Source organism: Salvelinus alpinus, chromosome 25 (assembly GCF_045679555.1).
Source record: "Salvelinus alpinus chromosome 25, SLU_Salpinus.1, whole genome shotgun sequence".
In the NCBI taxonomy this organism is placed as follows: Eukaryota; Metazoa; Chordata; class Actinopteri; order Salmoniformes; family Salmonidae; genus Salvelinus; species Salvelinus alpinus.
In genome coordinates, this window is record NC_092110.1 from 46,946,708 (window position 1) to 46,973,465 (window position 26,758).

The following is a 26,758-nucleotide window of genomic DNA, read 5'->3' on the forward strand; positions in this document are numbered from 1 at the left end:
CCCGGGGCTAGACAGGTTAACTCCTCTTGACAATTCAAAACTGAGAAGTAGCCGTTATTTACTAATTTTACACCTGGGGTTGGTATACTTTTACCCATTTTATAAGATCATCACCAAAATTTAAATTTAAAAAATCCAGGCATTTATTTTTTTAAATCCAGTCTTACATTATCAAATGCCTTTTCAAAATCCGCTATAAATACCATTCCTGGTTTCATGATGTTCTATTATTTCTAGTAGTCGTCGTATATTATCTCCAATGTATCGTCCATGTAAAAAACCTGTCTGATCAGGATGAACAATACCTGGTAAAACCCTTTTAATTCCAAGTGCTATGCATTTTGCTAGTATTTCTGCATCACAACATTGAAGTGTAAGGGGCCTCCAGTTTTTTAGATAGACTGGGTCTTTATATTTGCCATCTGGGTCTTGTTTTAATAACAGAGAAATCAGACCTTCCTGCTGAGTACCTGACAGACTACCATTTCTTTAGGAGTAGTTAAAACAATCTAACAATGGAGCTTTCAGTATATAAGTATACTTATATATATACACGTATATTATATACTTATAAGTATATATATATATAAGTATATACGCCTCTAGTTATGATCTTCATGCCTTAAAGTAATGGACTTTTCTCTTTGCTTATTTGAGCTGTTCTTGGCATAATACGGACTTGGTCTTTTACCAAATAGGGCTATCTTCTGCATACCACCTCTACCTTGTCACAACACAACTGATTGACTCAAACGCATTAAGGAAAGAAATTCCACAAATTAACTTTTAACAAGACACACCTCTTAATTGAAATGCATTCCAGGTGACTACCTCATGAAGCTGGTTGAGAGAATGCCAAGAGTGTGTAAAGCTGTCATCAAGGTAAACGGTGGCTACTTTGAAAATAATATTTTGATTTATGTAACACTTTTTTTGGTTACAACGTGATTCCATATGTTATTTCACTATTATTCTACAATGTAGGAAACAGTACAAATAAAGAAGAACCTCTTGAATGAGTAGGTGTGTCCAAACTTTTGACTGGTACTGTATCTCACCTTGCGCTCCCTCCCGGTGCAACAGGGCCTGGGATAGGGGATCTGCGTTCCGGGCCTGGGGTAGTGGATCTGGGTTTAGGGCCTGGGGTAGTGGATCTGGGTTTAGGTCTGGGGCCCACTCCCTCCCACGTCGCACTGTCCTCTGCTGAGGTGGCAGCCGCAGGAAAGTCATTACTACCATATTCATCTATGGGGAGACACACACACACACACCGAGAGAGAGCGAGAGACACACACACACAGAGAGACAGACAGAGACACCAAGATAGAGCGAGAGAGAGACACAGAGAGACAGACACACACAGAGAAAGAGAGACACACACACACACACACACACAGAGAGAGACACACATACAGAGAAAGAGACAAACAGACACAGATACACCGAGAGAGTGAGAGAGAGTCAGAGACACCGAGAGAGAGAGAGAGCGAGACAGAGACACACACACACACACACACACACACACACACAGAGAGAGAGAAAGAGAGACACACACAGAGAGAGCGACAGAGAGACAGAGACACACACACAGAGACAGAGACACACACACACAGAGACAGAGAGAGAGAGAGAGAGGTTATAATACCAGATGTTCAAAACGTGTTATCTTTATAAATTGGGGATTCACAGATCGGTTTGTGCCGTTGTGACAACGCATTGTCACTTAGCATATTGGCAAGACAGCACAAACTGATGTGGGACTGGTCTAGTTGTTTACCTTCAATACCAGACAGGACATTAAGCGCCTTCTCAAAGTCTCCATGGGCAATCAGCGCATCAGAGCTCTGCTCACGCGTAAATCCCATTTCCTAGGATAAAAAAACATCACATATTCAATCAGCACGTTAGAGAGAGAAGTTATAACACGATAATGCGTTGGGCAGACTGCACCACTCTCTGGAGAGCCCTGAGGTTGCGGGCGGGTCATTTATTAGTCAACTAAGTAGGTACACAAGCGTGCACACACACACACACACACACACATCTATGCAGGTGGAAAGAGAGAGACCGAGATATTATATGCATCTTATTTAATGACACGCTATGGGCAGGTAATGGAAGAGATGCTGCACTACAGAAAGCATTATAACCTGGAATAGATGTTGACCGAATTAATTCAGAGGGCTGAGAAACAACTGGAACCAGGACTTCAGGAAACAGCAGAGGGAGCACCCCCCCCCCTTATCCACATCGACGCAGTGCAGGTGGAAAACGTCAAGTTCCTCGGCGTACACATCACGGACAATCTGAAATCGTCCACCCACACAGACAGTGTGGTGAAGGAGGCGTAACAGCGCTTCTTCAACCTCAGGAGGCTGAAGAATTTTGGCTTGGCACCTAAAACCCTGACAAACTTTTACAGATGCATAATTGAGAGCATCCTGTTGGGCTGTTTCACCGTCTGGTACGACAACTACACCGCCCACAACCACAGGGCTCTCCAGAGGGTGGTGCGGTCTGCCCAACGCATCACCACTTTAATAAATTGGAACACTAGTCACTTTAATAATGTTTAGATATTTTGCATTACTCATTTCATATGTATATAATGTATTCTATCCTACTGTATCTTAGTCTGTCGCTCTGACATTGCACACCCAAATATTTATATATTCTAAATTCCATTCCTTTATTTTAGATGTGTGTGTATTGTGATCTTGTTAGATATTACTGCACTGTTGGAGCTAGAAACACAAGCATTTTGCGACACCCACAGTAACATCTGCTAAACACGTGACTAATAAAGTTTGATTGTTTTGATGTTGACAGAATGAATTCAGAAGGAAACAAGGTTCACAGTTAAGAAACATTTATCAAAAGGAAACTTTTAATTGAGGCAAAAAAGAAAAAAATGTAAACAATATTGGAAAAAGCCAGTTTAAGAGGAAAGGGGTAGAGAAAAGAGAAATGTTAGGGAGATGAGGTTCCATCAACTTTCAGTTTGATAAAGGGTGGCTACTTTCAAAAATCTAAAATATATTTTGATTTGTTTAACACTTTTTTGGTTACTACATGATTCCATATGTGTTATTTCACAGTTGTGATGTCTTCACTATTATTCAACAAATGTAGAATTTCTTTATACAGTGGGGAGAACAAGTATTTGATACACTGCCGATTTTGCAGGTTTTCCTACTTACAAAGCATGTAGAGGTCTGTAATTTTTATCATAGGTACACTTCAACTGTGAGAGACGGAATTTAAAACAAAAATCCAGAAAATCACATTGTATGATTTTTAAGTAATTAATTCGCATTTTATTACATGACATAAGTATTTGATACATCAGAAAAGCAGAACTTAATATTTGGTACAGAAACCTTTGTTTGCAATTACAGAGATCATACGTTTCCTGTAGTTCTTGACCAGGTTTGCACACACTGCAGCAGGGATTTTGGCCCACTCCTCCATACAGACCTTCTCCAGATCCTTCAGGTTTCGGGGCTGTCGCTGGGCAATACGGACTTTCAGCTCCCTCCAAAGATTTTCTATTGGGTTCAGGTCTGGAGACTGGCTAGGCCACTCCAGGACCTTGAGATGCTTCTTACGGAGCCACTCCTTAGTTGCCCTGGCTGTGTGTTTCGGGTCGTTGTCATGCTGGAAGACCCAGCCACGACCTATCTTCAATGCTCTTACTGAGGAAAGGAGGTTGTTGGCCAAGATCTCGCGATGCATGGCCCCATCCATCCTCCCCTCAATACGGTGCAGTCATCCTGTCCCCTTTGCAGAAAAGCATCCCCAAAGAATGATGTTTCCACCTCCAAGCTTCACGGTTAGGATGGTGTTCTTGGGGTTGTACTAATCCTTCTTCTTCCTCCAAACACGGCGAGTGGAGTTTAGACCAAAAAGCTCTATTTTTGTCTCATCAGACCACATGACCTTCTCCAATTCCTCCTCTGGATCATCCAGATGGTCATTGGCAAACTTCAGACGGGCCTGGACATGCGCTGGCTTGAGCAGGGGGACCTTGCGTGCGCTGCAGGATTTTAATCCATGACGGCGTAGTGTGTTACTAATGGTTTTCTTTGAGACTGTGGTCCCAGCTCTTTTCAGGTCATTAACCAGGTCCTGCCGTGTAGTTCTGGGCTGATCCCTCACCTTCCTCATGATCATTGATGCCCCACGAGGTGAGATCTTGCATGGAGCCCCAGACCGAGGGTGATTGACCGTCATCTTGAACTTCTTCCATTTTCGAATAATTGCGCCAACAGTTGTTGCCTTCTCACCAAGCTGCTTACCTATTGTCCTGTAGCCCATCCCAGCCTTGTGCAGGTCTACAATTTTATCCCTGATGTCCTTACACAGCTCTCTGGTCTTGGCCATTGTGGAGAGGTTGGAGTCTGTTTGATTGAGTGGGTGGACAGGTGTCTTTTATACAGGTAACGAGTTCAAACAGGTGCAGTTAATACAGGTAATGAGTGGAGAACAGGAGGGCTTCTTAAAGAAAAACTAACAGGTCTGTGAGAGCCGGAATTCTTACTGGTTGGTAGGTGATCAAATACTTATGTCATGCAATAAAATGCAAATGAATTACTTAAAAATCATACAATGTGATTTTCTGGATTTTTGTTTTAGATTCCGTCTCTCACAGTTGAAGTGTACCTATGATAAAAATTACAGACCTCTACATGCTTTGTAAGTAGGAAAACCTGCAAAATCGGCAGTGTATCAAATACTTGTTCTCCCCACTGTATATATTTTTTTAAATAACTTGAATGAGTAGGTGTCCAAACTTTGGAATGGTACTATATGTTTTGATGTACGCTGGCCCTCTTCAAATAAACGTAATAATTGTAATGTAGGTGAAAAGAGATATAGATTTTCTTTCTACCTATGTAGAACATGTAGTAATATTATAATATATGTTATATTAAAAGAGGCTTCCGTACATACCATCAGCATCATGATCTGAACTGTCACCAACTCCTGAGCAGCATCTGAACACAAACTGTCCTGCTTTAATACCTCCTTATAGGTCTGGCATGCCTCAAAGTACCTCTGGACAGAGAGAGGGAGAGAGAGAGAGAGAGAGAGAGAGAGAGAGAGAGAGAGAGAGAGAGAGGGTGGACCGAGAGAGAGAGAGAGAGAGGGTGGACCGAGAGAGGGAGAGAGAGAGGGTGGACAGAGAGAGAGAGAGAGAGAGAGAGAGAGGGTGGACAGAGAGAGAGAGAGAGAGGGTGGACAGAGGGAGGCAGCACAGTGAGATTGACAAACATTACACAAAGAGAGGAAATAAAATCCTGAAGTTGAATTGCATAAAGTATTATTATCATTATAATAATGTTGTGTACCTTGAGTCCAGACAGAGCCTTCCCCTTCCTGTATAGTCCTTTAATCCAACCAGGCTCCATGGACAGAGCCAGATTGGCATCACACAAGGCCCGATCATACTGCTGCATCTTCTCATAACAAAAGGACCGGTTCCCAAACAGCCTACAACAGGACATCAGTGCTGTGTTCAGAAAACGTCAGAGTGGCCTAGCGTCCTGTTCGACACCTACACATTCCAAGGTTTTTCTTCATTTTTACTATTTTCTACATTGTAGAATAATATTGAAGACATCAGAACTATGAAATAACACATATGAAATCATGTAGTAACCAAAAAAAAGTGTTAAACAAATTACAATATATTTTATATTTGAGTTCTTCAAAGTAGCCACCCTTTGCCTTGATGACAGCTTTGCACACTCTTGGCATTCTCTCAACTAGCTTCATGAGGTAGTCACCTGGAATGCATTTCAATTAACAGGTGTGCCTTGTTAAAATGTCTTCCCTCTTAAGGGGAACTCCTGTAGGAACTCCTTCAAGACTGTTGGAAAAGCATTCCAGGTGAAGCTGGTTGAGAGAATGCCACGAGTGTGCAAAGCTGTCATCAAGGCAAATGGTCGCTACTTTGAAGACACAAAAATATATTTTGATATATTTTGTTTTAACACATTTTTTGGTTACTACATGATTCCATGTGTTATTTCACAGTTTTGATGTCTTCACCATATTGTAGAAACAAGTACAAATAAAGAAAAACCCTTGAATGAGTAGGTGTCCAAACTTCTGACTGGTACTGTATATATAAAATCGCAAAAGGTATTTTAATGTGTACTACGTCAACACGCACATCATTTTATCCTCAACAAGTCAATTTGTTGGAAAATCTGCATATTGTTTTTATGCCGATTTTGGAATATTCGCAGGAAATTCAGTCGCCAAATGGAGAAACCTAGATAGCGACTGACAGAGAAAAACTCCTGATGCACAACCACATTTCAAAATGGCACCTTGTATATTCCACTATTCTAACAATAATAATTGTTTTGGGAAATTGACCCGCCGACGTACAAATGGAGGGCCGTGGGCCGCTGTCAAATTACCAGGTTGTTAGCTAGCTAGCTAGGTAGGTAACATGACTGAACAACGTTGTTTGTTATCAAACCAATCATTAGCGGCCCAGAATTCCTTTAAAACTGCCCTCGACATGGTTTGTGAAATTATATCAAATGCAAATCAGCGCTAAAATGAAAGGTAATTGGTTGGAGCCGTTTTCTGTGTCGTACAGCTGCGAGCACGCCTGTTGCCAAGCTGCAAGCACGCCTGTTGCCAAGCTGCGAGCACGCCTGTTGCCAAGCTGCGAGCACGCCTGTTGCCAAGCTGCGCACAATTTTCCACTTCTGCCACTCAGAGATTGCATGACAGCGAAACACGCAGACTGGCACGTGCTTTCGGTTCCAACAGGCGATGAAATTATACAATGTCTCAACTTTGCTCCCGCTGCGTTTTAACAGATGACTCATCTGGGACTTACTCCCGTTTGATATCAATGCTAAATTATATCTTAAAAACTGATGGAGGAGCAGATGAGCAGGAAGAGCCGACGGAGAAGCAGGAGTGAGCGCTGGTAGGGGGGGGATGTGAGCGCCGGTAGGGGGGGGATGTGAGCGCCGGTAGGGGGGGGGATGTGAGCGCCGGTAGGGGGGGGATGTGAGCGCTGGTAGGGGGGGGGGGGGATGTGAGCGCTGGTAGGGGGGGGGGGGGATGTGAGCGCTGGTAGGGGGGGGGATGTGAGCGCTGGTAGGGGGGGGGGGGATGTGAGCGCTGGTAGGGGGGGGGGGATGTGAGCGCTGGTAGGGGGGGGATGTGAGCGTTGGTAGGGGGGGATGTGAGCGTTGGTAGGGGGGGGATGTGAGCGTTGGTAGGGGGGGGATGTGAGCGTTGGTAGGGGGGGATGTGAGCGTTGGTAGGGGGGGGGTGTGAGCGTTGGTAGGGGGGGGGATGTGAGCGTTGGTAGGGGGGGGATGTGAGCGTTGGTAGGGGGGGGGATGCGAGCGTTGGTAGGGGGGGGGATGCGAGCGTTGGTAGGGGGGGGGGATGTGAGCGTTGGTAGGGGGGGGATGAAAGCGTTGGTAGAGGGGGGGGGGGTGTGAGCGCTGGTAGGGGGGGGGATGTGAGCGCTGGTAGGGGGGGGGGATGTGAGCGCTGGTAGGGGGGGGATGTGAGCGCTGGTAGTGGGGGGGGGATGTGAGCGCTGGTAGTGGGGGGGGGATGTGAGCGCTGGTAGGGGGGGGGGATGTGAGCGTTGGTAGGGGGGGGGGGATGTGAGCGCTGGTAGGGGGGGATGTGAGCGTTGGTAGGGGGGGGATGTGAGCGCTGGTAGGGGGGGGATGTGAGCGCTGGTAGGGGGGGGATGTGAGCGCTGGTAGGGGGGGGGATGTGAGCGCTGGTAGGGGGGGGGTGTGAGCGCTGGTAGGGGGGGGATGTGAGCGCTGGTAGGGGGGGGGGATGTGAGCGCTGGTAGGGGGGGGGGGATGTGAGCGCTGGTAGGGGGTGGGGGGATGTGAGCGTTGGTAGGGGGGGGAATGTGAGCGTTGGTAGGGGGGGGGGATGTGAGCGTTGGTAGGGGGGGGGGATGTGAGCGCTGGTAGGGGGTGGGGGGATGTGAGCGTTGGTAGGGGGGGGATGCGAGCGCTGGTAGGGAGGGGGGATGTGAGCGCTGGTAGGGGGGGGGATGTGAGCGCTGGTAGGGGGGGGGGATGTGAGCGCTGGTAGAGGGGGGGATGTGAGCGCTGGTAGAGGGGGATGCGAGCGCTGGTAGGGGGGGATGCGAGCGCTGGTAGGGGGGGAGGGTGCGAGCGCTGGTAGGGGGGGATGCGAGCGCTGGTAGAGGGGGATGCGAGCGCTGGTAGGGAGGGATGCGAGCGCTGGTAGGGGGGGATGCGAGCGCTGGTAGGGGGGGATGCGAGCGCTGGTAGGGGGGGATGCGAGCGCTGGTAGGGGGGGATGCGAGCGCTGGTAGGGGGGGGATGCGAGCGCTGGTAGGGGGGGGATGCGAGCGCTGGTAGGGGGGGATGCGAGCGCTGGTAGGGAGGGGATGCGAGCGCTGGTAGGGGGGGATGCGAGCGCTGGTAGGGGGGGGATGCGAGCGCTGGTAGGGGGGGATGCGAGCGCTGGTAGGGGGGGATGCGAGCGCTGGTAGGGGGGGATGCGAGCGCTGGTAGGGGGGGATGCGAGCGCTGGTAGGGGGGGATGCGAGCGCTGGTAGGGGGGGGATGTGAGCGCTGGTAGGGGGGGGATGTGAGCGCTGGTAGGGGGGGATGTGAGCGCTGGTAGGGGGGGGATGTGAGCGCTGGTAGGGGGGGGGATGTGAGCGCTGGTAGGGGGGGGGGTGTGAGCGTTGGTAGGGGGGGGGATGTGAGCGCTGGTAGGGGGGGGATGTGAGCGCTGGTAGGGGGGGGGATGTGAGCGCTGGTAGGGGGGGGGGATGTGAGCGCTGGTAGGGGGGGGGGGTGTGAGCGTTGGTAGGGGGGGGGATGTGAGCGTTGGTAGGGGGGGGGATGTGAGCGCTGGTAGGGGGGGGGATGTGAGCGCTGGTAGGGAGGGGGGATGTGAGCGCTGGTAGAGGGGGGGGGATGTGAGCGCTGGTAGAGGGGGGGATGTGAGCGCTGGTAGAGGGGGGGATGTGAGCGCTGGTAGGGGGGGGATGTGAGCGCTGGTAGAGGGGGGGATGTGAGCGCTGGTAGGGGGGGGATGTGAGCGCTGGTAGGGGGGGGATGCGAGCGCTGGTAGGGGGGGATGCGAGCGCTGGTAGAGGGGGATGCGAGCGCTGGTAGAGGGGGATGCGAGCGCTGGTAGAGGGGGATGTGAGCGCTGGTAGAGGGGGATGCGAGCGCTGGTAGGGGGGGATGCGAGCGCTGGTAGGGGGGGGATGCGAGCGCTGGTAGGGGGGGGATGCGAGCGCTGGTAGGGGGGGGATGCGAGCGCTGGTAGGGGGGGGAAGCGAGCGCTGGTAGGGGGGGGATGCGAGCGCTGGTAGGGGGGGGATGCGAGCGCTGGTAGGGGGGGATGCGAGCGCTGGTAGGGGGGGATGCGAGCGCTGGTAGGGGGGGATGCGAGCGCTGGTAGAGGGGGATGCGAGCGCTGGTAGGGGGGGATGCGAGCGCTGGTAGGGGGGGATGTGAGCGCTGGTAGAGGGGGATGCGAGCGCTGGTAGGGGGGGATGCGAGCGCTGGTAGGGGGGGGATGCGAGCGCTGGTAGGGGGGGATGCGAGCGCTGGTAGGGGGGGATGCGAGCGCTGGTAGGGGGGGATGCGAGCGCTGGTAGGGGGGGATGCGAGCGCTGGTAGGGGGGGGATGCGAGCGCTGGTAGAGGGGGATGCGAGCGCTGGTAGGGGGGGATGTGAGCGCTGGTAGGGGGGGGATGCGAGCGCTGGTAGGGGGGGATGCGAGCGCTGGTAGGGGGGGATGCGAGCGCTGGTAGGGGGGGGATGCGAGCGCTGGTAGGGGGGGGGATGCGAGCGCTGGTAGGGGGGGGGATGCGAGCGCTGGTAGAGGGGGATGTGAGCACTGGTAGGGGGGATGTGACTAGCTGATTACAGCTGATATGCGCATGAAAGTTGCCATTACTGGACCGGCGCATACAAGAGACAGATTCTTTTGCTGAAAACATGTAACATTTAAGCTGTCTTTATAAACACCTTATACCAGGCAGCAGCAGGTTTTAAAACCTGTCCTGTCTTTATAAACACCTTATACCAGGCAGCAGCAGGTTTTAAAACCTGTCCTGTCTTTATAAACACCTTATACCAGGCAGCAGCAGGTTTTAAAACCTGTCCTGTCTTTATAAACACCTTATACCAGGCAGCAGCAGGTTTTAAAACCTGTCCTGTCTTTATAAACACCTTATACCAGGCAGCAATAGGTTATAAAACCTGTCCTGTCTTTATAAACACCTTATACCAGGCAGCAGCAGGTTTTAAAACCTGTCCTGTCTTTATAAACACCTTATACCAGGCAGCAGCAGGTTTTAAAACCTGTCGAGAAGAAAGGTGGTAGCATCATGTGAAAAATATTTTTTATCATAATTATTATGACATTTTGGTACTGTGATATTACCGTGGTACCGGTGTACCGCGCAACACTACTAGACAGGGAACAGGGAGCCATTTCAGCATAGAGTTGTGCACTAGACAGGGAACAGGGTGCAGTTTCAGCATAGAGTTGTGCACTAGACAGGGAACAGGGAGCCATTTCAGCATAGAGTTGTGCACTAGACAGGGAACAGGGTGCAGTTTCAGCATAGAGTTGTGCACTAGACAGGGAACAGGGAGCCATTTCAGAATAGAGTTGTGCACTAGACAGGGAACAGGGAGCCATTTCAGAATAGAGTTGTGCACTAGACAGGGAACAGGGAGCCATTTCAGCATAGAGTTGTGCACTAGACAGGGAACAGGGAGCCATTTCAGCATAGAGTTGTGCACTAGATAGGGAACAGGGAGCCATTTCAGCATAGAGTTGTGCACTAGATAGGGAACAGGAAGCCATTTCAGCATAGAGTTGTGCACTAGACAGGGAACAGGGAGCCATTTCAGCATAGAGTTGTGCACTAGATAGGGAACAGGGAGCCATTTCAGCATAGAGTTGTGCACTAGATAGGGAACAGGGAGCCATTTCAGCATAGAGTTGTGCACTAGATAGGGAACAGGGAGCCATTTCAGAATAGAGTTGTGCACTAGACAGGGAACAGGGAGCCATTTCAGCATAGAGTTGTGCACTAGATAGGGAACAGGGAGCCATTTCAGCATAGAGTTGTGCACTAGACAGGGAGCCATTTCAGCATAGAGTTGTGCACTAGACAGGGAACAGGGAGCCATTATGGATGCAGATCACAGTTATTTACTCATATCATACATAAGCCGAGTGCCAACCAGTGTCATTGCCTTTTATACTCACTTAAATTCTGTAGGATTGTGTTTAATAGCGTCAGTGAAATACTTGACTGCCATTTCCAACTGGCCACAGGCTGCGAACTGGTTTCCTATGACTGGGGAGAGGAAAGAGACTTAAAGCGTGACACTTGTAGTTTAAACTACAGGAAATAAGCCACCGAAGTGCTTTGATGTTTCGGATCAGTAAGAGGTTGGATGTGTCCCAAATGGCCCTAATCCCTATAAAGTGCATTACTTTTGAGCAAAGCCCTATGGGCCCTGGTGCACTGTATAGGGTACAGCGTGGCATTTGGGACACACGTTGTGATTTGATATTACTGATATGAATGCGAGTTAGGACTTACGGGCGAGCTCTGTGCTTCTTTTAAGAATATCGTCAACATTGGCCTCCACCTTTTTCTAATGGGACGCATAGGTGTCAGTTAGTATGTCACAGTGCAGAAGGTCTACGGCGTTACACTACAGACCGTACGTCACAGTGCAGAAGGTCTACGGCGTTACACTACAGACCGTACGTCACAGTGCAGAAGGTCTACGGCGTTACACTACAGACCGTACGTCACAGTGCAGAAGGTCTACGGCGTTACACTACAGACCGTACGTCACAGTGCAGAAGGTCTACGGCGTTACACTACAGACCGTACGTCACAGTGCAGAAGGTCTACGGCGTTACACTACAGACCGTACGTCACAGTGCAGAAGGTCTACGGCGTTACACTACAGACCGTACGTCACAGTGCAGAAGGTCTACGGCGTTACACTACAGACCGTACGTCACAGTGCAGAAGGTCTACGGCGTTACACTACAGACCGTACGTCACAGTGCAGAAGGTCTACGGCGTTACACTACAGACCGTACGTCACAGTGCAGAAGGTCTACGGCGTTACACTACAGACCGTACGTCACAGTGCAGAAGGTCTACGGCGTTACACTACAGACCGTACGTCACAGTGCAGAAGGTCTACGGCGTTACACTACAGACCGTACGTCACAGAGGTGGGACATGCTTATGTTCAACATAAATCAGAAAGTTTCTTTTCTTTTCAAAATCACCTCCTTTTTCCTGACTATAACCTCCTGCCGTTCCTTCTCCTGCTGCCGTCCCTTCTCCTGCTGCCGTCCCTTCTCCTGCTGCCGTCCCTTCTCCTGCTGCCGTCCCTTCTCCTGCTGCCGTTCCTTCTCCTGCTGCCGTTCCTTCTCCTGCTGCCGTTCCTTCTCCTGCTGCCGTTCCTTCTCCTGCTGCCGTTCCTTCTCCTGCTGCCGTTCCTTCTCCTGCTGCCGTTCCACCACTGGCTCCTGGATAATAATTTTCTTCTCTGGTTTGGGGTTCTGCTCTAGTTGTCGTTTAGCAATACAAGCAGCCGTAGAGACGAAGCAGCTACTCATATCCAACTCCTGTATGGGGACAGATCCAAGATGGAGGAGCAGTTACACACTAGAAGCAGCTACTCATATCCAACTCCTGTATGGGGACAGATCCAAGATGGAGGAGCAGTTACACACTAGAAGCAGCTACTCATATCCAACTCCTGTATGGGGACAGATCCAAGATGGAGGAGCAGTTACACACTAGAAGCAGCTACTCATATCCAACTCCTGTATGGGGACAGATCCAAGATGGAGGAGCAGTTACACACTAGAAGCAGCTACTCATATCCAACTCCTGTATGGGGACAGATCCAAGATGGAGGAGCAGCTACACACTAGAAGCAGCTACTCATATCCAACTCCTGTATGGGGACAGATCCAAGATGGAGGAGCAGTTACACACTAGAAGCAGCTACTCATATCCAACTCCTGTATGGGGACAGATCCAAGATGGAGGAGCAGCTACTCATATCCAACTCCTGTATGGGGACAGATCCAAGATGGAGGAGCAGTTACACACTAGAAGCAGCTACTCATATCCAACTCCTGTATGGGGACAGATCCAAGATGGAGGAGCAGTTACACACTAGAAGCAGCTACTCATATCCAACTCCTGTATGGGGACAGATCCAAGATGGAGGAGCAGTTACACACTAGAAGCAGCTACTCATATCCAACTCCTGTATGGGGACAGATCCAAGATGGAGGAGCAGCTACACACAAGAAGGAGCTACTCATATCCAACTCCTGTATGGGGACAGATCCAAGATGGAGGAGCAGTTACACACTAGAAGCAGCTACTCATATCCAACTCCTGTATGGGGACAGATCCAATATGGAGGAGCAGCTACACACAAGAAGGAGCTACTCATATCCAACTCCTGTATGGGGACAGATCCAAGATGGAGGAGCAGCTACACACAAGAAGGAGCTACTCATATCCAACTCCTGTATGGGGACAGATCCAAGATGGAGGAGCAGTTACACAGTAGAAGCAGCTACTCATATCCAACTCCTGTATGGGGACAGATCCAAGATGGAGGAGCAGCTACACACAAGAAGGAGCTACTCATATCCAACTCCTGTATGGGGACAGATCCAAGATGGAGGAGCAGTTACACACTAGAAGCAGCTACTCATATCCAACTCCTGTATGGGACAGATCCAAGATGGAGGAACTAACAGTTATCCACTAAACAGAAGCGAGTAGACAGAAGCTGTTCAAAAAATTGTCACTAACTTTCAGCGCTAAGGGAAAAATTAATGGATTTCTATTTGTTTGATGGAACTATTAGATGCAATTGTCTAAGTGAAATTAGTTATACAGAATTGTAAAGAAATACATTTTACAAATGTACAGAATGAGCAGGTTACTTCCTTCCAGTGACATTCTTTACACGAATCAGTAAATAATGTCAATAATTGACATTACAGGGCTGCCGAGTGGCGCAGCAGTCTAAGGCACTGCATCTTAGTGCTGGAGGCCTCACTGCAGACCGTGTTTCGATTCCAGGCTGTATTACAGCCGGCCGTGATTGGGAGTCCCATAGGGCAACGCTCAATTGGCCCAGCGTTGGCCGGGGTAGGCCGGGTTTGGCCATCATTGTAAATTAGAATTTGTTCTTAAATAAAAGGTTAAATTACTAGTACACATTTGCACATAGAGCGATGACATATCAGAGCGTTACAACATGCGATAATGACATAGCAGAGCGATAATGACATAGCAGAGCGATACAACATGCGTTAATGACATAGCAGAGCGATAATGACATAGCAGAGCGATACAACATGCGATAATGACATAGCAGAGCGATACAACATGCGTTAATGACATAGCAGAGCGATACAACATGCGTTAATGTCATAGCAGAGCGATACAACATGCGTTAATGACATAGCAGAGCGATACAACATGCGTTAATGACATAGCAGAGCGATAATGACATAGCAGAGCGATACAACATGCGTTAATGTCATAGCAGAGCGATACAACATGCGTTAATGACATAGCAGAGCGATACAACATGCGTTAATGACATAGCAGAGCGTTACAACATGCGTTAATGACATAGCAGAGCGATACAACATGCGTTAATGACATAGCAGAGCGTTAATGACATAGCGTTAATGACATAGCAGAGCGTTACAACATGCGTTAATGACATAGCAGAGCGTTACAACATGCGTTAATGACATATCAGAGCGTTAATGACATAGCGTTAATGACATAGCAGAGCGTTACAACATGTGTTAATGACATAGCAGAGCGTTAATGACATAGCGTTAATGACATAGCAGAGCGTTAATGACATATCAGAGCGATACAACATGCGTTAATGACATAGCAGAGCGTTAATGACATAGCGTTAATGACATAGCAGAGCGTTACAACATGTGTTAATGACATAGCAGAGCGTTAATGACATAGCAGAGCGATACAACATGCGTTAATGACATAGCAGAGCGTTAATGACATAGCAGAGCGTTACAACATGCGATAATGACATAGCAGAGCGTTAATGACATAGCAGAGCGATACAACATGCGTTAATGACATAGCAGAGCGTTAATGACATAGCGTTAATGACATAGCAGAGCGTTACAACATGTGTTAATGACATTGCAGAGCGTTACAACATGCGTTAATGAGAGAGCGTTAATGACATAGCAGAGCGTTAATGACATAGCGTTAATGACATAGCAGAGCGTTACAACATGCGTTAATGACATAGCAGAGCGTTACAACATGCGTTAATGACATATCAGAGCGTTAATGACATAGCGTTAATGACATAGCAGAGCGTTACAACATGTGTTAATGACATAGCAGAGCGTTAATGACATAGCGTTAATGACATAGCAGAGCGTTAATGACATATCAGAGCGATACAACATGCGTTAATGACATAGCAGAGCGTTAATGACATAGCGTTAATGACATAGCAGAGCGTTACAACATGTGTTAATGACATAGCAGAGCGTTAATGACATAGCAGAGCGATACAACATGCGTTAATGACATAGCAGAGCGTTAATGACATAGCAGAGCGTTACAACATGCGATAATGACATAGCAGAGCGTTAATGACATAGCAGAGCGATACAACATGCGTTAATGACATAGCAGAGCGTTAATGACATAGCGTTAATGACATAGCAGAGCGTTACAACATGTGTTAATGACATTGCAGAGCGTTACAACATGCGTTAATGAGAGAGCGTTAATGACATAGCAGAGCGTTAATGACATAGCGTTAATGACATCGCAGAGCGTTACAACATACGTTAATGACATATCAGAGCGTTAATGACATAGCATTAATGACATCGCAGAGCGTTACGACATGCGATAATGAGAGAGCGTTAATGACATATCAGAGCGTTAATGACATAGCGTTAATGACATAGCAGAGCGTTACAACATGCGTTAATGACATAGCAGAGCGTTAATGACATAGCGTTAATGACATAGCAGAGCGTTACAACATGCGATAATGAGAGAGCGTTAATGACATAGCGTTAATGACATCGCAGAGCGTTAATGACATAGCGTTAATGACATAGCAGAGCGTTACAACATGCGTTAATGACATAGCAGAGCGTTACAACATGCGATAATGAGAGAGCGTTAATGACATAGCGTTAATGACATCGCAGAGCGTTAATGACATAGCAGAGCGTTAATGACATAGCATTAATGACATCGCAGAGCGTTACGACATGCGATAATGAGAGAGCGTTAATGACATATCAGAGCGTTACAACATGCGTTAATGACATAGCAGAGCGTTAATGACATAGCAGAGCGATACAACATGCGTTAATGACATAGCAGAGCGATACAACATGCGTTAATGACATAGCAGAGCATTAATGACATAGCAGAGCGTTAATGACATAGCAGAGCGATACAACATGCGTTAATGACATAGCAGAGCGTTAATGACATAGCAGAGCGATACAACATGCGTTAATGACATAGCAGAGCATTAATGACATAGCAGAGCGTTAATGACATAGCAGAGCGATACAACATGCGTTAATGACATAGCAGAGCGTTAATGACATAGCAGAGCGATACAACATGCGTTAATGACATAGCAGAGCGTTAATGACATAGCAGAGCGATAATGACATAGCAGAGCGTTAATGTCATAGCAGAGCGATACAACATGCGTTAATGACATAGCAGAGTGTTAATGACATAGCAGAGCGATAATGACATAGCAGAGCGTTAATGTCATAGCAGAGCGATACAACATGCGTTAATGACATAGCAGAGCGATAATACATAGCAGAGCGATACAACATGCGTTAATGTCATAGCAGAGCGATACAACATGCGTTAATGACATAGCAGAGCGATACAACATGCGTTAATGACATAGCAGAGCGATACAACATGCGATAATGACATAGCAGAGCGATACAACATGCGTTAATGACATAGCAGAGCGATACAACATGCGATAATGACATAGCAGAGCGATACAACATGCGTTAATGACATAGCAGAGCGATACAACATGCGATAATGACATAGCAGAGCGTTACAACATGCGATAATGACATAGCAGAGCGATACAACATGCGATAATGACATAGCAGAGCGTTACAACATGCGATAATGACATAGCAGAGCGATACAACATGCGTTAATGACATAGCAGAGCGATACAACATGCGTTAATGACATAGCAGAGCGATACAACATGCGTTAATGACATAGCAGAGCGATACAACATGCGTTAATGACATAGCAGAGCGATACAACATGCGATAATGACATATCAGAGCGATACAACATGCGTTAATGTCATAGCAGAGCGTTACAACATGCGTTAATGACATAGCAGAGCGATAATGACATAGCAGAGCGTTAATGACATAGCAGAGCGATACAACATGCGATAATGACATATCAGAGCGATACAACATGCGTTAATGTCATAGCAGAGCGATACAACATGCGTTAATGACATAGCAGAGCGATAATGACATAGCAGAGCGTTAATGACATAGCAGAGCGTTACAACATGCGTTAATGTCATAGCAGAGCGTTACAACATGCGTTAATGACATAGCAGAGCGATAATGACATAGCAGAGCGATACAACATGCGTTAATGACATAGCAGAGCGATAATGACATAGCAGAGCGATACAACATGCGTTAATGACATAGCAGAGCGATACAACATGCGTTAATGACATAGCAGAGCGATAATGACATAGCAGAGCGATACAACATGCGTTAATGTCATAGCAGAGCGTTACAACATGCGTTAATGACATAGCAGAGCGATACAACATGCGTTAATGACATAGCAGAGCGTTACAACATGCGTTAATGACATAGCAGAGCGTTAATGACATAGCAGAGCGTTACAACATGCGTTAATGACATAGCAGAGCGTTAATGACATAGCAGAGCGTTAATGACATAGCAGAGCGTTACAACATGCGTTAATGACATAGCAGAGCGTTAATGTCATAGCAGAGCGATAATGACATAGCAGAGCGTTAATGTCATAGCAGAGCGATACAACATGCGTTAATGACATAGCAGAGCGATAATGACATAGCAGAGCGATACAACATGCGTTAATGTCATAGCAGAGCGATACAACATGCGTTAATGACATAGCAGAGCGATACAACATGCGTTAATGACATAGCAGAGCGATACAACATGCGTTAATGAGTTTCACCAGTAATACAGTACACTCCTCTTACAGTGATCACATCCGTGGAGGACAATTGAAACACTGTAAACAGTTGATTAGGGCTTGGAACCTCTTAGCCTGGCAATTTGACTGGTAAACTCAAAAAGACACTCCATAAAGCTGTCAGTCTACCCATGATGCCACCATTGACTTGAATGGGGAGGCCGTTGTATAGATTCTAGGACTAGAGCTACCTTCACTGTAAGCAGGGTGCACTGTAGAATGAAAATGACACATACAGAAGCTAAAGGAAGCAAAACAAACCTCTGGCTCCCTGGCTAATCCCTTGTCTCTCACGTCCTCCTGGTCCTCATTACTGCTACCACAGGTCTCCTCCAAAGGAGAATCCTGCGCCTCCTGCTGCCTGCTGCAGGCTGTAGTACCACCAGGTCCCGGACCAAGGCCCTCCTCTGTAAACTCCTTCTCCTCCTCCTGCTGCTCTCTCTCAATGTTTAAATCTCCTCCCTGATTCTCTGAGCGGCTGGACCTCCCTGGCCCTCGGTTCTCCTAGGAGGCATAAAAAAGGCAAATATGTTCAGAGTACAAACGCATATCCAAGACACCAGGGCAACATGCCAAATAGCACCACATTTACTATATAGGGCACTACTTTTGGCCGGGGCCCTATAGGGCACTACTTTTGGCCGGGGCCCTATAGTGCACTACTTTTGGCCGGGGCCCTATAGTGCACTACTTTTAGCCAGGGCCCTATAGTGCACTATATAAGGAATAGGTTGCCACTTGGAATACATGAACTTATCTATAGTCAGTGCATTCGGAAAGTATTCAGACCCCTTGACTTTTTCCACATGTTGTTACATTACAGCTTTATGGTTACAGCTTTTTGGTCGGGCGACCAGCTCTAGGAAGAGTCTTGGTGGTTCCAAACTTCTTCCATTTAAGAATGATGGAGGCCACTGTTTTCTTGGGGACCTTCAAATGGTGCAGACATTTTTTGGTACTCTTCCCCAGATCTGTGCCTCGGCACAATCCACAATTCTTTCGACCTCACGGCTTTGTTTTTGCGCTGATATGTCCTGTCAACAACCTTATATAGACAGGTGTGTGCCTTTCCAAATCATGTCCAATCAATTGAATTTACCACAGGTGGACTCCAATCAAGTTGTAGAAACATCAAGGACGATCAATGGAATCAGGATGCACCTGAGCTCAATCTCGAGTCTCATAGCAAAGGGTCTGAATGCTTATGTAGATAAGATAAATACAGTTGAAGTCGGAAGCTTACATACACCTTAGCCAAAAACATTTAAACTCAGTTTTTCCACAATTCCTGACATTTAATCTTGGTAAAAATTCCCTGTCTTAGGTCAGGTAGGATCACCACTTTATTTTAAGAATGTGAAATGTCAGAATAATAGTAGAGAATTATTCATTTCAGCTTTTATTTCTTTCATCACATTCCCAGTGGGTCAGAAGTTTACATACACTCAATTAGTATTTGGTAGCATTGCCTTTAAATAGTTTAACTTGGGTCAAACGTTTCGGGTAGCCTTCCACAAGCTTCCCACAATAAGTTGGGTGAATTTTGTCCCATTTCTCCTGACAGAGCTGGTGTAACTGAGTCAGGTTTGTAGGCCTCCTTGCACGCACACGCTTTTTCAGTTCTGCCCACAAATGTTCTATACGATTGAGGTCAGGGCTTTGTGATGGCCACTACAATACCTTGACTTTGTTGTCCTTAAGCCATTTTGCCAAAACTTTGGAAGTATGCTTGGGGTCATTGTTCATTTGGAAGACCCATTTGCAACCAAGCTTTAACTTCCTGACTGATGTCTTGAGATGTTGAAGACTCTCCACTAGTGGGGTGCAGTATAGTGAAATTGGAACAGAAACATACTTACAGCCTCCTTATCTTTGCCTGCACGTTTCCTCTCCTTCTGTCGCTGTGGGGGGTGAGAACAGAGAGAAATACCTGCATGAGAATAACAGGTGGTTCTCTGGAGGGTGAAGACCCCTTGCATCCCACGACAGGCGGGACAGACAGACACTACAGGCAGGGACACTTGCATCCCACGACAGGCGGGACAGACAGACACTACAGGCAGGGACACTTGCATCCCACGACAGGCGGGACAGACAGACACTACAGGCAGGGACACTTGCATCCCACGACAGGTGGGACAGACAGACACTACAGGCAGGGACACTTGCATCCCACGACAGGCGGGACAGACAGACACTACAGGCAGGGACACTTGCATCCCACGACAGGCGGGACAGACAGACACTACAGGCAGGGACACTTGCATCCCACGACAGGCGAGACAGACAGACACGACAGGCAGGGACACTTGCATCCCACGACAGGCGGGACAGACAGACACTACAGGCAGGGACACTTGCATCCCACGACAGGCGAGACAGACAGACACTACAGGCAGGGACACTTGCATCCCACGACAGGCGGGACAGACAGACAGACACTACAGGCAGGGACACTTGCATCCCACGACAGGCGGGACAGACAGACAGACACTACAGGCAGGGACACTTGCATCCCACGACAGGCGGGACAGACAGACAGACACGACAGGCAGGGACACTTGCATCCCACGAGAGTTTCAGTGTTATCTAAAGGCTCAGCAGTAAATGTCCACTCCCCAAGTTGATTTACAGTGGAATGTCTGACTAGTCTCTTATCTCTTCCACTCCCCTGCAGAGTTCTGTCTCACAGTCACACCTCTCTCAGACCGTTTTCTTCATAAGAGGCAGAGACTAGAAAATAACTGTGGAACAACATTAAACCTTATAATACATAGACATATTGTTAATCTGTAGTCCAGGACCCTGCCATTTATAACCCCTCCCCTTCTATTAATACAACATATGCATAATCAATTATTATAATACATCAAACTATTATAACCCCAAGGTGTACCCGACAGCATCCTGAGCATGCTGTGTTCAGGATCAAAGATAGTAACTATCATTACTAAATATCAGTTTAATTTGCTGTGAAATCTTTACATAGTGGCACAGCCAAGCCAACAAGGTGACACAGCACCCCTCTTATTTGGGGAGAACCCTGGTATAGTGACCAGATCTGGAGACAACCCTGGTATAGTGACCCAATCTTGGGAGAACCCTGGCATAGTGACCAGATCTGGAGAGAACCCTGGCATAGTCACCAGATCTGGAGAGAACCCTGGCATAGTGACCAGATCTGGAGAGAACCCTGGCATAGTGACCAGATCTGGAGAGAACCCTGGCATAGTCACCAGATCTGGAGAGAACCCTGGCATAGTGACCAGATCTGGAGAGAACCCTGGCATAGTGACCAGATCTGGAGAGAACCCTGGCATAGTGACCAGATCTGGAGAGAACCCTGGCATAGTGACCAGATCTGCATAGAACCCTGGCATAGTGACCAGATCTGGGGAGAACCCTGGCATAGTGACCAGATCTGGGGAGAACCCTGGCATAGTGACCAGATCTGGAGAGAACCCTGGCATAGTGACCAGATCTGGAGAGAACCCTGGCATAGTGACCAGATCTGGAGAGAACCCTGGCATAGTGACCAGATCTGGAGAGAACCCTGGCATAGTGACCAGATAGATAGATTTTGGTAGATTTTCAGGAAAATATTAATCCCTACAACAGACAGACACTACAGACAGAGACACTAGACACTACAGACAGACAGACACTAGACAGAGACACCAGACACTACAGACAGACAGACACTAGACAGACACTACAGACAGACAGACACTAGACAGAGACACTACAGACAGACACTACAGACAGACACTACAGACAGACAGACACTACAGACAGACACTACAGACAGACAGACACTACAGACAGACACTACAGACAGACACTACAGACAGACAGACACTACAGACAGACACTACAGACAGACACCACAGACAGACACTACAGACAGACACCACAGACAGACACCACAGCAGACACCACAGACTAACCTTCTTTTTAAGTCTTTTCTTTTCTGCTTTTTCTTTTAGTTTGTCCTCTTCTTCTATAAGTTCCCTGGCGTTTTTTTCAGCCTCCTAAAAAGGAACGTTATTCTCAGTAAAACATCCTCTATGTTGAATGTAACACAAAATGATGTGATTAACTGAAATAGTTGTTTGGCATCTTACCTCAGGAGTGAGTTGTCTTATACATGGATGGGGGGTTAAGGGTAGCTTTGAGATACTATGCCCTAAAAAATTGTGTGTAAAACCGCAATAGGCTTTTTTATCTTTGTGTTTTTTGTCATCATAATAGTCGACGTCATCGTCGTATTCATCGTCAATATAGTCACCCACGAAGGGGTTGACAATATCAAGACCTGGAAAATCAAATATGGGGTGAATTAAATGGCAATGGACAGCAATAATTCATATCTGTTGATGAACTAAAGCAGTCTTTCCCAGTCCTGGCCCTGGGAACACAAAGGAGTGCACATGTTTGTCCTCAGTAGCACTATACAGGGGATTCAAACAATCAACATCCTCAAGCTTGGATGATTTCAGTCAGCTGTGTAGAGCTAGCAAAAAAACTAGAATGTGTACTAATTGCAGTCCCCGGGACCAGGATTGGGAAGTGCTGAACTAAAACAATAAATAGTACCGTGTAATGACAATTCACATTAGGTCTACATCTTTACAAGGTCCCTCACCTGGCTCTTCATTAGGTCTACATCTTTACAAGGTCCCTCACCTGGCCTTTCATTAGGTCTACATCTTTACAAGGTCCCTCACCTGGCTCTTCATTAGGTCTACATCTTTACAAGGTCCCTCAACCTGGCTCTTCATTAGGTCTACATCTTTACAAGGTCCCTTACCTGGCTCTTCATTAGGTCTACATCTTTACAAGGTCCCTCACCTGGCCTTTCATTAGGTCTACATCTTTACAAGGTCCCTCACCTGGCCTTTCATTAGGTCTACATCTTTACAAGGCAGACAAGCCCAGGTATGTAGGTCCCTCACCTGGCCTTTCATTAGGTCTACATCTTTACAAGGCAGACAAGCCCAGGTATGTAGGTCCCTCACCTGGCCTTTCATTAGGTCTACATCTTTACAAGGCAGACAAGCCCAGGTATGAAAGTCCCTCACCTGGCCTTTCATTAGGTCTACATCTTTACATGGTCCCTCACCTGGCCTTTCATTAGGTCTACATCTTTACAAGGCAGACAAGCCCAGGTATGTAGGTCCCTCACCTGGCTCTTCATTAGGTCTACATTCCAAATAACACCATTCCCAATGTAGTGCACTACATAGGGGACCAGGGTCCATATGGCTCATGTCTAAAGTAGTGCACAACATAGGGGACCAGGGTCCATATGGCTCTTGTCTAAAGTAGTGCACTACATAGGGGACCAGGGTCCATATGGCTCTTGTCTAAAGTAGTGCACTACATAGGGGACCAGGGTCCATATCAAATCAAATCAAATCAAATTTTATTAGTCACATACACATGGTTAGCAGATGTTAATGCGAGTGTAGCGAAATGCTTGTGCTTCTAGTTCCGACAATGCAGTAATAACCAACAGTAATCTAACCTAACAATTCCACAACTACTACCTTACACACACACACAAGTGTAAAGGGATAAAGAATATGGGTGTGGGTGGACCAATTCAGTTTGTCCGTGATGTGTACACCGAGGAACTTAAAACTTTCCACCTTCTCCACTACTGACCCGTCGATGTGGATATGGGGGTGCTCCCTCTGCTGTTTCCTGAAGTCCACAATCATCTCCTTTGTTTTGTTGACGTTGAGTGTGAGGTTATTTTCCTGACACCACACTCCGAGGGCCCTCACCTCCTCCCTGTAGGCCGTCTCGTCGTTGTTGGTAATCAAGCCTACCACTGTAGTGTCATCCGCAAACTTGATGATTGAGTTGGAGGCGTGCATGGCCACGCAGTCGTGGGTGAACAGGGAGTACAGGAGAGGGCTCAGAACGCACCCTTGTGGGGCCCCAGTGTTGAGGATCAGCGGGGTGGAGATGTTGTTACCTACCCTCACCACCTGGGGGCGGCCCGTCAGGAAGTCCAGGACCCAGTTGCACAGGGCGGGGTCGAGACCCAGGGTCTCGAGCTTGATGACGAGTTTGGAGGGTACATATGGCTCTTGTCTAAAGTAGTGCACTACATAGAGAATAGGGTGCCATTTTGGACACAGACGCTGAGTTGACCTGAACATGACCTTGCTATCATACAGCATATGACTTGAATCATTCAAAGATTTCTTAACAAAAATGTACTAACTAAACAGTATTTATTACCAATCTGGCATTTATAGGGAACAGAGTACAACTCAGAACTGTATGTTCTTACCTAACAGGCCATAGTTAAAGGCATCCATAAAGGTGTGTTTAGTGGCTCGTCCATGTATCAGATCCACCATAGCTTCCTGTCGGTGAGAGAGATTAAAGTAGATTTTGGCCACAGTAGCTGGGAACCATGAGGCTATACAGCTAACTATATACAGTAGCTGGGAACCATGAGGCTATACAGCTAACTATATACAGTAGCTGGGAACCATGAGGCTATACAGCTAACTATATACAGTAGCTGGGAACCATGAGGCTATATAGCTAACTATATACAGTAGCTGGGAACCATGAGGCTATACAGCGAACTATATACAGTAGCTGGGAACCATGAGGCTATACAGCGAACTATATACAGTAGCTGGGAACCATGGGGCTATATAGCTAACAATATACAGTAGCTGGGAACCATGAGGCTATACAGCTAACTATATACAGTAGCTGGGAACCATGAGGCTATACAGCGAACTATATACAGTAGCTGGGAACCATGGGGCTATATAGCTAACTATATACAGTAGCTGGGAACCATGATGCTATATAGCTAACAATATACAGTAGCTGGGAACCATGAGGCTATACAGCTAACTATATACAGTAGCTGGGAACCATGAGGCTATACAGCGAACTATATACAGTAGCTGGGAACCATGGGGCTATATAGCTAACTATATACAGTAGCTGGGAACCATGATGCTATATAGCTAACAATATACAGTAGCTGGGAACCATGAGGCTATATAGCTAACAATATACAGTAGCTGGGAACCATGAGGCTATATAGCTAACAATATACAGTAGCTGGGAACCATAAGGCTATACAGCTAACTATATACAGTAGCTGGGAACCATGAGGCTATACAGCTAACTTAACTATATAAGGTAGCACCTATCTAGGGCAGAAGGCAAACATGAACCTGATCTGTCATTCATCACTCCCTCTCTCACTCCCTCTCTCTCTCACACACACACACACACACACACACACACTACTCACGTGGGTACGCAAAATGTGTGGATTCTCCTGCATGATGACATGATCTGATGATGTGAAGAGAAAATATGATCAGAGACTTCAGGGAATGTTACCACATGTCTATGTGCGCATCTTTGACAACTAACGTTAATGGCATAGCTAGCTAATTATGTTCAGAATTACAACAATTTCCTATTAACGTGCGTGGTTGGTGTTTACATGTGTTACCACCTCGTCCTAGAGCCACCTGCTCCTACACGCTAGTGCACAAGATGAAGAAAACAAACTTCAGCTCCTGTTAACTTTATAAGGTTACCTCAAATTCAGTGGTGGCTAACGTTAGCTAGCTAACGTTGGTGTTATTTGGCTAGCTACCTTTCCTTGGTTACGCGACGAAACTGACAATTTCAAGCTAACGTTAGCTCATCTCAATCTTACCTGGTTTCCAATCTCTCTTTCTAAAGTGAGACATTTGATTTGATTAATTTGTGGTGGTTGATTAGACAGAAAATGACTCCTTTAGAAACTCAACGTCTTCCTTGTTGCTCTGTTCCGCGTTGGCATGACTCATCGAGCATTTAACATGACGCCCACACAGTCCTGCGTAGCGAACTAGCGACCTCCATACGTGTTCACTTCTCCACCGCTCTGAGGAGAATCGAAACTAGCCTCGTCGTCACTGGTTACCACAGCCACAAAGTCATAACCCCCCCTCGCCTAGTTATAGAATTGATCTTCTTAAAATGTGATGTTTAACCTGACCTTGACCACACTGCTAACCTTATGCCTAACCTTACATTCATACATTTTTACAATATAGACAATTTGAACGTTGTGGCAACCAGCCAGAGAGGAAGAAACATAATTTACCTTTTATTTAACTAGGCAAGTCAATTTTGAACAAATAGTTATTTACAATGACAGCTTAGGAATAGTGGGTTAACTGCCTTGTTCAGGGGTAAAACAACAGATTTTTACTTTGTCAGTTCCGGGATTTGATCCAGCAACCTTTCAGTTACTAACCCAACACTCTAACCACTAGGCTACCCAATTCATTCATCTGCGGTTACTTCTGTTTCCAAAATGGCAGACAATTAAAGAGT

General features: G+C 46.9%; 1 protein-coding gene across 1 annotated transcript in view; it reads right to left on the bottom strand.

The window, feature by feature from the left end:
• LOC139554045 (uncharacterized) overlaps positions 1 to 26,351 on the bottom strand; it is a 39,160-nt gene extending 12,809 nt beyond the window's left edge. The window contains exons 1-14 of the mRNA XM_071366956.1: positions 26,094 to 26,351; positions 25,677 to 25,720; positions 24,684 to 24,759; positions 22,504 to 22,694; positions 22,327 to 22,410; positions 20,239 to 20,280; positions 18,641 to 18,883; positions 12,334 to 12,675; positions 11,624 to 11,678; positions 11,284 to 11,374; positions 5,352 to 5,493; positions 4,954 to 5,058; positions 1,778 to 1,868; positions 1,059 to 1,245 (exon numbers count right to left, since the gene is read on the bottom strand). Of these exons, the coding sequence (XP_071223057.1) occupies positions 1,059 to 1,245; positions 1,778 to 1,868; positions 4,954 to 5,058; positions 5,352 to 5,493; positions 11,284 to 11,374; positions 11,624 to 11,678; positions 12,334 to 12,675; positions 18,641 to 18,883; positions 20,239 to 20,280; positions 22,327 to 22,410; positions 22,504 to 22,694; positions 24,684 to 24,759; positions 25,677 to 25,720; positions 26,094 to 26,127 (1,727 nt within the window). The 5' untranslated portion in view covers positions 26,128 to 26,351. The remainder of the gene's footprint in view (positions 1 to 1,058; positions 1,246 to 1,777; positions 1,869 to 4,953; positions 5,059 to 5,351; positions 5,494 to 11,283; positions 11,375 to 11,623; positions 11,679 to 12,333; positions 12,676 to 18,640; positions 18,884 to 20,238; positions 20,281 to 22,326; positions 22,411 to 22,503; positions 22,695 to 24,683; positions 24,760 to 25,676; positions 25,721 to 26,093) is intronic.
• Positions 26,352 to 26,758: the final 407 nt, after the last annotated feature.